This window comes from Lycium barbarum, chromosome 7 (assembly GCF_019175385.1).
Source record: "Lycium barbarum isolate Lr01 chromosome 7, ASM1917538v2, whole genome shotgun sequence".
Classification (NCBI taxonomy): Eukaryota; Viridiplantae; Streptophyta; class Magnoliopsida; order Solanales; family Solanaceae; genus Lycium; species Lycium barbarum.
Window position 1 is genome coordinate 38499250 of NC_083343.1, and position 15933 is coordinate 38515182.

General features: G+C 38.7%; 1 protein-coding gene across 3 annotated transcripts in view; it reads right to left on the minus strand.

The window, feature by feature from the left end:
- Positions 1-1027: 1027 nt before the first annotated feature.
- LOC132603394 (protein TRANSPARENT TESTA 9) overlaps positions 1028-15933 on the minus strand; it is a 37738-nt gene continuing 22832 nt past the window's right edge. For all 3 annotated transcript variants that reach the window (XM_060316422.1, XM_060316421.1, XM_060316423.1), the window contains 9 exons: positions 15140-15247; positions 9164-9229; positions 4484-4621; positions 3485-3590; positions 3287-3358; positions 3072-3130; positions 2727-2886; positions 2352-2518; positions 1028-1672 (listed from right to left, as the gene is read on the minus strand). In XM_060316422.1, coding sequence (XP_060172405.1) covers positions 1397-1672; positions 2352-2518; positions 2727-2886; positions 3072-3130; positions 3287-3358; positions 3485-3590; positions 4484-4621; positions 9164-9229; positions 15140-15247 — 1152 coding nt within the window. In that variant the 3' untranslated portion in view covers positions 1028-1396. The remainder of the gene's footprint in view (positions 1673-2351; positions 2519-2726; positions 2887-3071; positions 3131-3286; positions 3359-3484; positions 3591-4483; positions 4622-9163; positions 9230-15139; positions 15248-15933) is intronic.

Consider the following 15933-nt stretch of genomic DNA (forward strand, 5'->3'; position numbering starts at 1 on the left):
ATTACATTTCAAATTACAGCTAAATATTAATAACCGGCTCATAAATTACCAATCCACCTAATTTTCATTGGCCATTCCGCTTTTCTAATTTCACCCACAACCCACTAGAAGTAATAATACAAAATACCTAATTTTTTCCGCTCAATACATTTCAAATTTCCTTCCCAAATAATAGCCTCCATACTGTCCATGGCAACCCCAGGACAACCCTCTAGCAGAGAGAACAAATACCGAAGAGAGGAGTGGGGAGGAACACGATCGCTATTATGAGAGAAAATAGAATTAGTGAATACTTGGGAGATAAAAGAAGGCATAAGACGTTTGCTGGGGGTGGGAATCGGGTATAGAACATATTGACCACAAACTGAAGTTAAGAAAAAGGTTAGGTTGCTCATTGCAATATCAACTCAGAATAATCAACTCATCATGAGTCACCTGAGCAACCCAGGGGGCAGAATAGTTATGCTATCCTCATTAAGCGGTAAATTCATCTTTACAAATAATGGTCTTATTCTATGACACTTTGTCCAAAGCTAGCAGTCATGTAAACCCTCTTAATGAGATTTGGGTAAAGTTACTGCAGGTATCAAATGAAACAAAAAAAAGTAAAAATTGGCACAAGAATTTAAAACCAGGTACCGGAAGAAAACTTTTAAAAAGATTTGAGTACTCGTTGAAATCAAAGTTCCAAAGGTTAAATTCAGTGTAATTTTCCTTTACATAGAAGTACTTATAACCCAACCATAAACATTATTACCTTGTGAATACGTACAGTGAATTCTTTACCACTTTCCACTTCCCGCGTGATGCATTCGACAAATACGTACATGTAACCGGATCCCCATTTGACCAGAAGATAATTACAAGGACCACGTCACATTGCAATATACAGATGAAACACTTGCTATGACAAAACGAAACACTGCTAGCAGTGACAGATAATATACCAGTGCTCTTGAAACGCACGCAACTCCAATTTTAACGTAACTGTATCTAAAAACTGAGCAAAACTTGTGAAAGCAGAAGCTGTCTCACAACTTTTACATTTTGCATAATTATACAACATCTTTACATATGTGAGGAAGGAAGTTTCAAAGAACTAAAGAATTGACCATACATGATAGTGAGGTTAGCAAATCAGAAATGATAAAAGTAACCTAATATACAAGAATGGGCTCTATCACATACTCTAATTTACAGATACCTAGGGCTTCCTTTAACCATATACAAAAGGGTGGTAAAGCTTAATATTATCTCCATCCCCTGCTGTAAAATGATATTGAGGTAGAGAGAGAGAGAGAGAGAGAGAGAGAGAGAATAAAATATCAAACGGGTGAAAATCTCAAAATGCCTATATGGTCATATTCTTGTAGATGTACTCTCAGGAGACCTGTATCTATTTTGTTGAAGTATCAATAGTTCTTTCAATATCAAGCATAGGTTTTATTCTTCTCTCAACCTCATCGCTAAGTAACTTTTGCTCTTCAACAATCATAGAAAAAGCAGCTTTGCAAGAATCCTCATCTCGAAAAGCCAGAGTCCACCGCCCATCGACCAAAGCTTTTGACTTAACTTTAGCATGGGCTGTATGCTTTGCAGCATCTATGTAAGGTAAAGACGATGGACGTATTCGAAGGTGTAACCATCTCATGTGCTTCTCGTCAATTCTGGGCTGAAGTGGGAAAACAAGAAAATGACAACCTTGGACGATATGGATTATAACTACTGTTTTTTTTTTCAAAGAATATTCCAGTCTACCACAGATTGGAAAGTACTCCCTCCGGATCAAAATAAGTGTCCACTTAGCCTTTTTTTCTTGGGTCAAAAAAAGTGTCCACTTATCAAATCAAGAAAGAATTAACCTTGTTTTTCAGATTTGCCCCTATTAAGTGTTATATGATCAAATCCCAATGCCTATTTAATCAGGGGTAGTTTAGTCAAATTACCTATTTTTTCCAAGGAGTTAGTATTTTCTTAAGGGGTGTGCAAATGGCTAAGTGGACTCTTTTTTTTTATCCGGAGGGAGTAATTTGCAAGATTTCCATTTCAATAGATCACTGGAATTAGGGATCCCATTGCAAGGTCGATTTATCAGATTCATTCCTGAGTAGGTTGTTTTCTTTCTTTTCGGTAGTTCTGAAACTACTCAATGTAAGGTCTGAGTTTTATTTAAAGCAGCTGCTTCATTAGGATAAGGAATGGGACCCGCCGGCCTAATCATTTTTACTACAAAATATACCTAATACCACAGGACATAACTTATTTATTAAAAAAGAAAAAAAAAAAAAAAAAAAAAGGAAGATAGCAGAAAGGTATACTTATATTAGGAAAAAAAGAAAAGGTATACTTACATTGCAACCCCCCAGAGGTGCAACTACACGAACCACACCAAAGCTTGGCCTCACAGGTAATTCATCTGCAAGGATAAGCCATCCAGAGGTTCCTACAGAGATGGCCAGAAAGTGGAAATGACGTTCTTTGCCCCTCTCAAATGCTATTCTACAAGGAACCGCATCAACTACAGAACAACAGAGCAAAGCAGGTTTAGAATGTTGACAATAGGTTCCTTCATAGACTAGTTTATATCATACAATTTGGTCTAGCAGTAAAACATGAGTAAGATTTGGTGTGGCGTTGGGGAGTTATGATTTTTTTTTTATTTTTTTTTGAGGTTCAGGTATCCTGTTATAAGAAGAATACAGGAAGAACAAAAAACAGGAACTGACCGAGACTTAATTCAACGCTTGGTTTTGGACCCAAACTATCAACGCCAGCCCTTTTTGCTCGGGCTGTTTCCATGACATCAACTGTAGGATGTATAGGAGGTTGATCGGGCAACACTTTTCCTACTGAAAAACTATGAAGCTGATGCAGTAGTACAAACACCTATAGATTATCAAAACAAAGATTAGCAGGATATCAACTGTAAACCCAAGTTTATAAAGGGAGATTCCCGGTCGATACTGGTTCTCCATCTCAAGCATGTGGAGGCCCCAAGATATTCAGTAAATATCAGCATTCATCTCTACGTTTCACTTTTATTAAACAAGTCAGATAAGATGGAGTCCAACCTTAACTATCTCGCACAACCTTTCACCTGCAGCAAAAGACGATTCGCCAGGAGCAAGTTCTGCCATGGAAAAACAGTACAACTAAATTAAAAGCAGAAGAGTCAGAGCACCCCAATCAAACATACAGAAGACTGAAAATAATTAGAAGTTACTTCTCATAACCTTTAGGTAATTGAAGCCAAAAGATCGAGATAGTAAGAGAGGAACAGCCATACCTTCAGAAAGGGGCTTGTGTGATGGCAAAAGCATTAATTTGGGATCTTTCCTTGGAGAAGATGCTTCAATAGCTGCAATTGACATTCTCTTCACATTAGTTAATCATCTAAAAGGAATTAATAGAACCATTTAATAAAAAAATAAAAATAAAATAAAAATAGAACCATTAAATAACGGAATGTATGGACATAACATACTTCTTTTGCACTTCCTCCACTCATCACAAAGTACCATAATTAGCAGATCAGGCCAAGTTCCTTTCGTTTCATCAAGAATACAGCTAGTACAACTGTGGAATGAATCCTTCACACATTACAAATGCCCACCTCATTAACAACAGCTATAACAGGTTAACCAAGAAGAGACCTATTACAATTAAAGTTGAATCTGTTTTTATCATTTGGAAAAGAGAGAACAAAAGTAGCAACCCTCATATGAAGACCTTTGAAAATTAGAAGTCCAACAAGATACAAATCTTACTTCCACAGTCCCAATTTATGTGACGGTGTTGACTGGGCATGTAGTTTAAGACAACAACAAGAAGCCCAGTATAATCCCACCATGTGGGGTCTGGGGAGGGTAGAGTGTACGCAGACCTAACCCCCACCTTGAAAGGTAGGAGGTAGGGCGGCTGTTTCCGAAAGACCCTCGGCTCAAGAGAGGAAAAACAAGACAAAAGGTTAGATAGGACCAAGCATATCGAAAACAATTTGAAAGCAAGGAATAACAAAAGCGAGCAAGTCATGGTAGAACAGTCCGGAAAGAAAGGAGCATGTAGTTTAAGAATTGAAAGAAAACTTTAACAAAATATATGCGAAGTACCAAAAGTATCCTTTTAAATAAGTGGCGAAGAGAGTTCTCCACAAGTCTTTCCATTTTAAATAAGTGATGGTAAGGGTCCCAACAAGTCAGGCCATTAAGCGTAAATAGGAATAAAATTAAGTAGTTTCAAGATAAAAGTGTCCTTTTTTTCCAGACAGAGTAAAAAAGGAAAGTGTCACATAAAATGGGACCAAGGGAGTGGGGTGAAAGAGGCATAATCCTCATAATTTTGAAAGACTTGCTTTGTGCAATCTTTCATGCTAGAAGTCTTTGTTGCACCAACTACTGCTAACATAAGTAGATAAACAATCAACCAACATAGATAAAATAAATGAAGAAGTACAAGAGGTAAGTTTCTAATTGTTTTGACTTACTTTCAATAATTTAACATGATGACTGTTAAAATCCGCCTCACTGTATGGAAGCAACTGGCGCAAAAGCCAACCACCATCCCACAATGTTTCTGCAGAGATATTTGACCTGCAGAATAGACTGACCAATGCATCGAGTACCTATAAAAGATGGTTCCTTATTTGATGATATTTTAAACCTTAAACTAACATAAATCCAATACCAATTACAAAGAGCTACTTAGTAGAACTGTAACTAAACCTTCAAAACTAAAGATTGAAATTTGTGTCCCGGTACAAGCTAACTCAATGAATCATGAGAACTAGAAAAATTTACGTAGCACCTTTGAATTTCATCACATGTAAAATTGACTTTCTTTTTCTTGCCATATGATGACAAGCTTAAACTAGAACATTGGAATTTCTTAAATATTATCCAGCCTAGATAAACTATACAGCCTTCTATTTGGTGTCAAGCTAAATGTTCATCAACAATAAGGTAAGCTGATACAACAAGCAAAATTTCAAGTACCTGGAGGTTAGGAGACAGACCCTGGAGTTAACGCGAGACTAGAGGTTTGGAGACAGACCTTGAAGTCGAAAGGTTTCAAGTTGAGCAGGACTAAGACAGAGTACTTAAGAGTGCAAGTTCAGTGGCACAGGACGAGGACGAGGACGTGCAGCTATATACTCAGGTCATCCCGAAGAAAGAAAGTTTCAAGTACCTGGGGTCGATCATCCAAAGGAATGGCGAGATTGATGGCGATCACATATCGTATTGGAGCGGGATGGATGAAATGGAAGCTCGCATCGGGGGTGTTGTGCGATAAAGAGGTGCCACCTATACTAAACGGAAAGTTCTACAAAGTGGTGGTTAGATCGACTATGTTATGTGGGACGGAATGCTGGCCAGTTAAGAAACATGTCCAGAAGATGAAGGTAGTAGAGATGCGGATGCTGAGATGGATGTGCGGGCATATCAGTAGAGATAGGATTCGAAATGAAGTGATTCGGGACAAGCTGGGTGTGGCCCCAGTGGTGGATAAGATGCAGGAAGGGAGGTTGAGATGGCTCGGCCATGTGCAGCGGAGATGTGTTGATGCGCCAGGGAGAATGTGTGAGAGGCTGGCAGTGGAGGGCCTGAAGAGAGGGAGGGGTAGGCCAAAGAAGGCCTGGGCAGAGATGATTCAGCAGGATATGGCGCTACTTCAGCTTACCGAAGACATGACCGGTGATAGGAGGGGGTGGAGGTCGAGTATCAGAGTAGAGGGCTAGTAGGGGGCCGCGCGGATTTCTTTCCCGTATTAGGAGTATTATTATCTTTGTTCACTCGCTATTTTTTCTAGATCTCTCATATAGCTTGCTTGTTTCTTTCTTTCTTTAACATCATTTATCCTATTATATGTTGCTACTACTGGCTATTGTTATTGTTGTCTTGGCACCTCATCTTAAGCCGAGGGTCCATCGGAAACAATCTTCCTATCTCTCAAGGTAGGGGTAAGGTATGCATACACTCTACCCTTCCCAGACCCCACCTTGTGGGAATATACTGGGTATGATGTTGTTGTTGTTGTTGTTGATACAATAAGCAAAATCTTTATGTAAGATAACAAAGACGTCTTGAGATGGATCCATAGCTTGTAGGAAATTTATTTCATACACAACTTATAATAAGTTCCAAGGATAACCCAAGATACATAGATTATGTGTAGAGTTTTAGTGTGGACTTCACGTATTAAATGCCTAATTTTCTCCATGGATGGAAACAAGGGTTCAACTTTTCACTTTTCATATGTCAAATTATGATGTTTTCTTGAAAAAACATTTCAACTGTTTGTTTGCAAAACTTAGGAAAAAACAATAAGTCTCTCTGAACTTTGGAGAAAACTTTCAACTTCCTTCGAAAATTGAAAAGCTACATAGGTTTTCCAAAGAAGTTGAAAAAATTCTTCCAAATTTTCAAATAAGCTTTAAATAATTTCAAAGTGATTTTCTAAGAAAAAGGAAAAAACCAACACACACACAGTTTGAGAAACTGAAAAAAGGAAAATATTCTTCAAGCATTTTTCTAGAAAACGCCAAAAACAGGTTTGATTCAACTAGAAACCAACACTTGAGTACTGCTCTCTGTTCCATTTTATGTGGCATGTAGTCTGTCTCAAAAATAATGCCATCTTTCTATATCAAAAAACAATTTAACTTTAAAGTTTCCATTTTACCCTAAATGAGATGATTTACAGCCACACAAATTATTATTTTTCGGATAACAAGGGAACCTACCCTTCGGGTGCGCGTAGGGTAACATGCGCTCATGTGCAATAGCTCGCAAATCACGCAGGAGATATAACCCGCACTAGGCAAGCCCCCATGCAACGAGCTTAACCCAGAAGGCAAATCCCCTACTGTCATGGGCAGGGGGTTTCAAACCTGAGACCTCCATTATGGAAGCCCCATGCTCAACCAACTGAGCCACCCTTGCGGGTATTTATAGCCGACAAATGTCTATGAAAGATAACAAATTTCAAAAGTTAAGTCTTTCTTTCATTCTTTCTTAAAATTCTGCGGCCGGTTCATAAATGGGACAGAGGGAGTAATATTTAACCCGGTGAATAGTGCAAGAGACAAAGCCCGATGATTTTATGGCCTTTAATCAGAAACGATGGCCAATTTTGAAAACAATGTGAGCAAGACTTTCAGAATTTTCATTGGAAGGAGAGCTTGGAAAGGAGCTTTACTGCTGCTACCGTCACAAATTTAATAACTAAACAGAATAAAGCAGAAATGATTTTAGGTTAATTAGCTTACTAGCTAGAATCTATATTATTGCCGAAACACATGCTTTTGTTAAGGGAGATAAATAATGGATGTAGTTCTTTTAGAGCTATACTGCTGCTACCTTTACAACTTCAATAACAAAACAGGAGAAACCAAGGAAATTAGATTTCAGGCTAATTTGCTACTAGGTAGAATCTATAATATTATTGCCAAGAAACATGCTTTTGTTAAGGTAGATAAATAATGGATGTAGTTCTTTTGGCTAATGAATGCCTGGATTCTAGGATGAGGCGGAAGGAAGCCTAAGTTATTAGATGATTGGAATTAGAAAAGCCTATGAACATATCTACTTAAAAGTTTATGAAAGTTATGGGCATTGTAGACAAACAGATGAATTGAATAAAAAATCTAGTGAATCCCACTTACTCCAGAAGTGATTCGAGACAATTCGAGAAGAATAAAATTAGCTAATCTCAAGAACATGTTGACAAGAGAGGGTAGCTCAAGTGGAAAGCACCTCCACCTTCTAATCTTAAGGTTGTCGGTTCGAGTCACAAAGGAGAAAATTACCTAATAAAAGCTAACCCAAGAATATGAAGCTTGACACTATAAAGTTCAATGCTACCACCACATTTCCATTTAAAGGTTCTCTATTCTTATTAATGCCAATCCAGAAATTTTCTTTCTTTCATCCAAAGGACCAATACAGGGCAATCCCCTAAAAAATTCTTATTTCTACTTGTTTGGAGTTTCGAGTAAAAAGGTACACACAACAGCCGAAGATTCTTTATCCAGACTGGATCCATTTCTCGTCTCCCCCAAATTAAAAAGGGGCAAATGGAGAAAAAATACACACATATATATACACACACATATATGTATGCATATATATATATATATATATATATATATGCATACATATATGTGTGTGTGTACATACACACACACATATATACGTATATGTATGTATATATATAGATGTGTGTGTGTGTGTGTGTGTGTGTGTGTATATGTATATGTATAGATATACATGTATAAGGGAAAAACAATAGACATGGAAAATTAACGGGAAAAGCAAAGCTCCTCCATAAGTTGCTTGTTTTGCCTGGGAAACTGCATATGAGGCTTGCCTAATTCAAGACATCTTGGAAAGGTGACGGATGAATATAGCACTAGATGCTTCATATGCTCAAAGTCATTTGAAACTCCAGAACATTTGTCTCTGCACAGTAACTTCAGGTGGCAGATATGGGTTCATTTGTAAATCCTGTGGAGTACAATGGGTTATGCCAAGAACAGTGAAGGATACTGTTGACAGCCTGGAAAGGGCAGAACGAAGCAAGCCATTGGAGACCGTTTGGAAGACTAACGGGGCATGCATTCTACTGAACGTATGGAAGAAATGTAACTGCAAAAGTTTCTAAGAAAAGTCAGAGGCTGTACAAAATGCAAAAGTTTGGGTATAAGATGAACATGTAGCGTTGACACATTGAGCACTTCATTGACTCCTGTGTTATCGAAGGAGCATTGGCCCTTTTCATCTTTGCACCTTCTTGGCCATAATTAATAAGGACCTCCATTTATATAAGATCTAGCTCTCCAGCTTCTGTTGCAGTTGCAGTCAAAGAACTTGCAAATGAAACAGGAAGACAATCCAAATGCAATAATAACTGAACACAACCTCAAGGCAGAGTTATGTCCAATGAACCACTTCTTTCAGTTCCCTTAACCAGCAAACGTTAAACACAATCACTTCTCCGCATGCTTACAATATAGTTACCAAGTAAATTTCCATTTTTAATGATTCATGGAAGACAACATGTGTGGAATGTTGCTAAAGTATATTATAAAACTCAGTTCAAGAAAAGAACAGAAGAAAAATGGGCGACATCAAAAGATAACACATGAGTCCATGGAAAAAATACATACTTGAAGTCTCTGTCTACGAGGGCTCACTGTAACTTCCTTGCACACGCATAACAATCCATATTGCTCCTGTCATAACATCAAGCTAAATACAATTACACATGGCAGCATATATGACAGCACCAAGCCAGACAAACAATAGAGCTTATTTCTTTTTTAATGTCTTCCTCCTAAGACAACATAAGCAAAAAAGCGACTAAAATCTATGTTGCTCGGACTCTTAAAACTGCTGACGGGTGTGTGTCAGATCCTCCAAAGTAGTGCATTTTCGGAGTATCCGACACGCGTGCGGCAACATTTTTGGAGAGTCCAAGGAACATGGACTAAAACAGCTTAGGCATCATGATCTATACTTATTTTATTAATAGGTAATAAGATACTATGATATATACTATGATATATGCTTATTTTCTCCCCAGCTATGTGATGAACTCCTATTTGAGATTAATCGTCACAGCTTTGATCGTAATTCATCAGTCGTAATAAAACTTTTCAAAACCTGATCTCAATCTTAAAAGAATTCTTCAGTCATTTCTATATGTTCAAGTTTTAGTTTTACATTGAAAGTTAATGTCATTAATTCCAACTCAAACCAGGATAGTTTTAACCACAAAAAAACACTATATCACACATGGCAGATGGAACATATTTTTTGTTGTACATCAATGCTCGAGTCAATAGTCCTATTGCTTTGAACAATATTTTTCACATGGATACTATGAAGTAATAGGGCCACAAATTTCAAGCGTTAACATATTCATGAGTCAAGACACTTCTAGATATCTAAGCAGAGCTTACAGATGAAAAAACAGAGTTCCAACATAGAACTACATGGCCATTTGGGTCTTAAAAGTTCACCACTTACTAGTGAAATTTATTCCCTACAAAATAAAAGATTTTGCTTATAGAAGACAGAAATTCATGGTATTGAAACCCAAAGAACCTATCTCTCTTTTGTTATTCTTCACCTTTTAAAATTGAATGTGGAACACTGCATGTCTTCTACTCAGAATAGTTGCACCTTACTACAATGCTCTAGGATTTCCAATTTATTTACTGAAAACAATTGCTGAGACGCATTCAAAACAACAGTAAACAATCCAACCAAATACTAAGGTATCACTTGATATAGTGTAGACTAGCCAGTCAACTAGCTGTCAGAGAAAGTTGAGCTTTTGTGACTCAATCAATCCGTCTACTCCAAAGTACAGACTGGACTATGGATGAGCTGCCCTGGCATATTACATGGATGTCCATCTGTGTGAACATCTTAAGTGAGGAAAACTAAAAAGATTTCATGTTCTCTAATGAAAAGGACCAGGCACTAAGATTAATGGCCTTGGATTAACTATCGGATAATTTCATCTTTTTCATCAAATTCCCGTTAGGTAATCTTTTGTTTTTGGTGACGAGTATACTTCAGTCACACAACAATGAAAGCGCAAGAACTCGCCATATAATTTCGGTGATAGAATACTACATCATTTCCCACATATTCCATGCCTGCCATAGATTGTGATGACATCATTTTATTTATAATGGTTTAATACCAGAGAAAACATCTATAAAACTTGCCTGCCGAAGATTCATCAAGAAAGTGTTTTTTTAATGTTATTGATACTGGTTTAATCCCTGAGAAAACTACAGGAACCGCATGAGTGTTTTAGAACTTGAACGGAAACAAAACCACCTAAAAGGGCAGCCCGGTGCACTAAGCTCCCGCTATGTGCGGCATCCGGGGAAGGGCCGGACCACAAGGGTCTATTGTACGCAGCCTTACCTTGCATTCCTGCAAGAGGCTGTTTCTACGGCTCGAACCCGTGACCTCCTGGTCACATGGCAGCAACTTTACCAGTTACGCCAAGGCTCCCCTTCATCTGTGCAAAATTAGTTCTACCCCTAAAAGGCACTCCTATTCCTTACATCTAAGTTCTTTACAAAAAACGCCCAAGACATCTATACTACATGAACCTCATGAGATACCAAACTGGACTACCCTCTCAAAGGCTCTCCTATTTCCATCATTCTAAGTACCTGTATAACAGGAAACGACCAACATCTCATGCTCAATATTTGGTGAGCCAAGTGGGGAAGGACGAAGTGGAGGGAGCAGTTATGGATTATTATGAAAATTTGTTGAAAGAGGGAGCAGAGTGGAGGCCTACTATGGAGGGTTTGGTGTTTAATCAAATCGGAGGGGAGGAGGGTGAGTGGTTGGAGCGGGCATTTGAGGAGGACGAGGTAAAAAGTGTGTTGGAGTGTTGTGCGGGTGACAAAGCTCTGGGCCCAGATGGTTTCTCTTTGGCTTTTTTTTCAGTATTGTTGGAATACAGTCAAATTTGATGTGATGGATACTATTGCTGAGTTCCAAGATAGTGGTGAAATCGAAAAAAGTTTGAATGCCTCGTTTATTGTCATCATTCCTAAACGGGAGGGAGCCACGAGCATGAAGGACTATAGACCTATTAGTCTAGTGGGAAGTATCTACAAGATTATTTCTAAGGGGCTTTCCTTTAGACTTAAGAAGTGTTGATGGAACTGTTTCTACTTCACAAAATGCCTTTGTGGAGGGCAAACAGATTTTGGATACAGCATTGGTGACAAATGAAGTGGTGGATTCAAGGAGAAAGCAAGGAGTACAAGGTGTGCTATGCAAACTTGATATTGAAAAGGCATATGATCATGTGAACTGGAAATTTCAAGATTCCATCTTGTTTCAAATGGGATTTGGAGAGAAATGGAGGAAGTGGATCTATTTTTGCATTTCTTCGGTGAGGTTTTCCATGTTGGTGAATAGTAATCCATGCGGTTTTTTTGGGAGCGAGAGGGGTTTGAGACAAGGAGACCCTCTATCATCGATGTTGTTTATTTTGGTTATGGAAGCTCTGAGCAAGATGATGGATAGAGCTGTCCTGGGGGGTTACCTGAAGGGTTTTGATGCGGCGGTTGGGGGTGTAGGGGCAATATCGGTGTCTCACCTATTGTTCGCAGATGATACCTTGGTTTTTTGTGATGCAGTTGAGACCCAATTGGACTATTTAGGCCAAGTTCACATCTGGCTTCAGGCGGTATCAGGACTTAAAATTAATTTGAGGAATTGTGAGATTATCCCTGTTGGAGAGGTGAATAACATTGGGCTCGAATTTGTCATTGAGAGGAAAAGGATTAAATTCTTTTAAGAAATAAAGTTTTTGATCGGAATACGAATCAAACTGAAGGACCCTGGCTCAGGATGAACGCTGGCGGCATGCTTAACACATGCAAGTCGTTTCGTTTGGTCCCCTGGGTACCTTCTCCGCACTTATAGGTAAGCATTTCAAGTAGATAAGATCATAAAAGAAGAAATGGGAAGGATGCCATTATGCTGAATCACTCTCTCTGCCCTACTTCATGCCAATCACTCTCCTTCCTTCCCCAAGGGCCAACCATGGCATTCGATGCATCAACAATTTCATTGCCTTCCTCTAGAGCATCGGATTCAATAGCAAGGGTTATTCAACTAACACCGGATTCTGTAGCAGAGGAGAGCAGGAAAGAGACAACAGCGGTTATTCTAATTGAATGTCAACCCGCGTATTCTGATTCACTTTACCCAATAAAGGGCTATGCGAAATAGGGATTGCTGCTTCCACTGCGCTACCTTCCTAAGCCCTTACTCTTTTTCCTTTTGCACCTGCCTTGTCGAAGTAGAAGATGTGGCATTAGTTTGAAAATACTTTCTTAAAGTGGTGAATCGGCTTCTCCCTAACAGGGCATTCTATGCATCTTCAGCTAGCTTTCCCCCGGGTTGCTTGCTCGTGTCTTGAATTGCAGGGTTGGAGCTCTGCCGACTACATACCTCGGAGTACCGCTAGGTGCCTCGAACAAGGATCTTACGGTGTGGAATCCGGTTGTTCAGAGGGTCGAGAAGAGACTAGCAGGGTGGCAGAAAAGATATTTGTCCAAGGGTGGGAAGGAAGTGCTTATTAAAAGCACATTATCGAGTATTCCCACTTATTATTTGTCTTTATTTCTTGCTCCAACTTCGGTCATTAATAAGTTGGAAAAGAGTCAGAGAGATTTCCTTTGGGATACGGCGGATGAGGCAAGGAAGTTTCACTCGGTGGGGTAGGACATTGTCACGTCTCCTAAAAAATGGGGAGGCCTCAGAGTTAAGGATTTAAAGTCTTTAATAAAGCTTTATTGGGCAAATGGATGTGGAGGTTCAGCGTGGAGGTACAAGCTTTGTGGAGGGGGGTGATAGTTGACAAATATGGGATTATGGAAGGGGGCTAGAAAACTAGAGATACTGTTTTGCCTTTTCGTTGTGCTTTATGGAGAAATATCATGAAGGGATGGGATAATTTTGTGAAAAATATCTCATTCAAGGTCAGAGATGGGAAGAGGGTATATTTTGGGGGGCACAACTGGTGTGGGGACATATTATTGAAAGATGATTTCCAGACTTTGTATAGAATATCTTGCCAAAAAGATTTGACAATTCAACAGATTAGGGGAACTCAAGGTGGAGAGACTTTTTGGGATTTGAGATTTAGAAGGGATTTTCAAGATTAGGAAGGGGAGGAGTTTCAAAGATTGATAGAATTGCTTCATAGACAAGTCAACCGGGTGGATAATCCCGATGTGTGGTGTTTGGCCCAAGGAAATAATGGAGTGTTCTCGATGAAGCCTTTTTATGAGAAACTTTTGGTTAGGGAGGGAGTTGATTTCCCATGTAATGCAATATGGGTTCTAAGTGTGCCGAGGAAGGTGTATTTCTTCACTTGGCTAGCCACTAGAGAAGTGATTTTGACGGCGAAAAATCTTAGAAAGAGAAAGGCTATTTGCGTCAATTGGTGCTACATGTGCAATGAGACGGGGGAGGACGTGAACCATTTTCTTCTACATTGTAGGTTTACCATGGGACTGTGGTGGAACATGTTTGGGTGGTTCAACACTTCTTGGGCAATGCCAAGAACTGTGAAAAAGTTGATGGTCAGTTGGAAGAGCAAGAGAAGGTGGAGAAGACAAAGGGCTTGGAACATGGTTCCTCTTGCATTGATGTGGGTAGTTTGGAATGAGAGAAACAAGAGAGCTTTTAAGGAATAGAGTCAAGCTTTTCTCAATTGAGGAGTAGTCTTCGCTCCCTTATTTTCTTTTGGTGCAATCACGAAGTTCCTAGTTGTATAGAGGATTGGGTGGAATTTGTACAGTATCATATTTTGTAGATTCTTTATCTTTTGGTACATCCCTTGTATATGGTCGTTCTTTGGCCATGTTTATGAATGAAAATACTTTTACTTGATCCAAAAAAAAAAAAAAATTGGTTGAGAATTATTCATTTCATGTGGAAATGTTAATATTTTTATTATGGAAACTTCATTATTTCCCTGGTAAACTGAATGCTAAAGTAAGAAAAAATGACACTCACACCTAATGAATAGATCACTTCAGTTCATGAAATGAAAATGAGTTTGCAATTCGCTATCTTACCTATAATACAACTGACAAGTGTTGGCTTCTTAAGATCACATATCACTTTACTCCTTTTCTTAAAAAGAATTGATAAGAAAATGGGTCTTGGGCCTAATTAACCACAAAAGCTAGCTCACGAGGTGAAAATTGTCCAAGACCGTATAAGGAAAAAATTACAACATTCCACACCAATGTGGGACTCTAACAAGTATCATACATCACTACTCTAAAGGAACTTTCAAAAATAATAACAGTTTCATAAATTAGAGAGGATTTCAAAAGCTTCAATAGAAAAACTAACAAGTAAAGATTTAAAGGTTAGATTTGCAACTAAATAGGAAAATAAAAGGACAACGATTCAGATTATTAAATGTCTACAATAACACTTCCAGCAGGGCGAGATGAATTTGGAATTCAAAATGGGTTGCTAACTCATGGTTATTCTCCATATGTACAGGAAAGCACCAAATATAAGAAATTGAAAACAAGAAAAGATGAGAAAGAGAGCCAATACTGCAATAGTACCTTCAACTTTTGGAAGTAGCAATCCGTTTCACTACCTATTCCATCCTTTACCATATTTTCTGAGGAAAAAAGTTGCTCTTCAGCAGATCCTTCACCAACCAAAGCTTGCTGTAGTCACAAAACAAGGCAAGGACTATACTTACAAATAATCAATCAAGTTGTTAAGCAATACATTCTTTACCACAAAGTGCATGTCATATCGAACGGAAACAAATAAGGATGAACTAGCTAAAGAAGGCACAGACAAAATGTAGCCACTGGCGTACTGCTAAGCAATAAGTTAGGTCAGCTTTTTGATTTTTGAATAACCAAGAACTCTCCGAGTGCCAGCAGCGCACAATTCGAAACTCAGTAGATAATGGAATACCGGCCCTTCTCCACTTAAGTAACCCCCCCCCCCCCCCTTCCCTGCGGCAGGGTTCAAAGCCATGTCATGCGCCTAATCCACACATCACACATTGCACTCTTAGCACTAGACCAAAGCCCTGGAGGCTTATTGATTCTATCTCCTCAAACTGGATTTTAGATAAATATGAGGAAGAGATTTCAGGAATGCTAAATTGAAAGATCTCATCCTGGTCACTGCCATCAAGAGAACTGCCAGTGGAAGCATCTTTACAACACAAATGCTCAATAGTCTCAGCTAGAACATTGTACAGACCCTATTTTCTAGTTGATGTTATTATTTTTTGCATAAATCAGTGTTGAATGTCTACCTCCCACAACATACATAGATAGCTAATCATAAAATTTGGTTCCAGAGCAAGAGGTGATAGAAGCTAAGTCTCTACTTT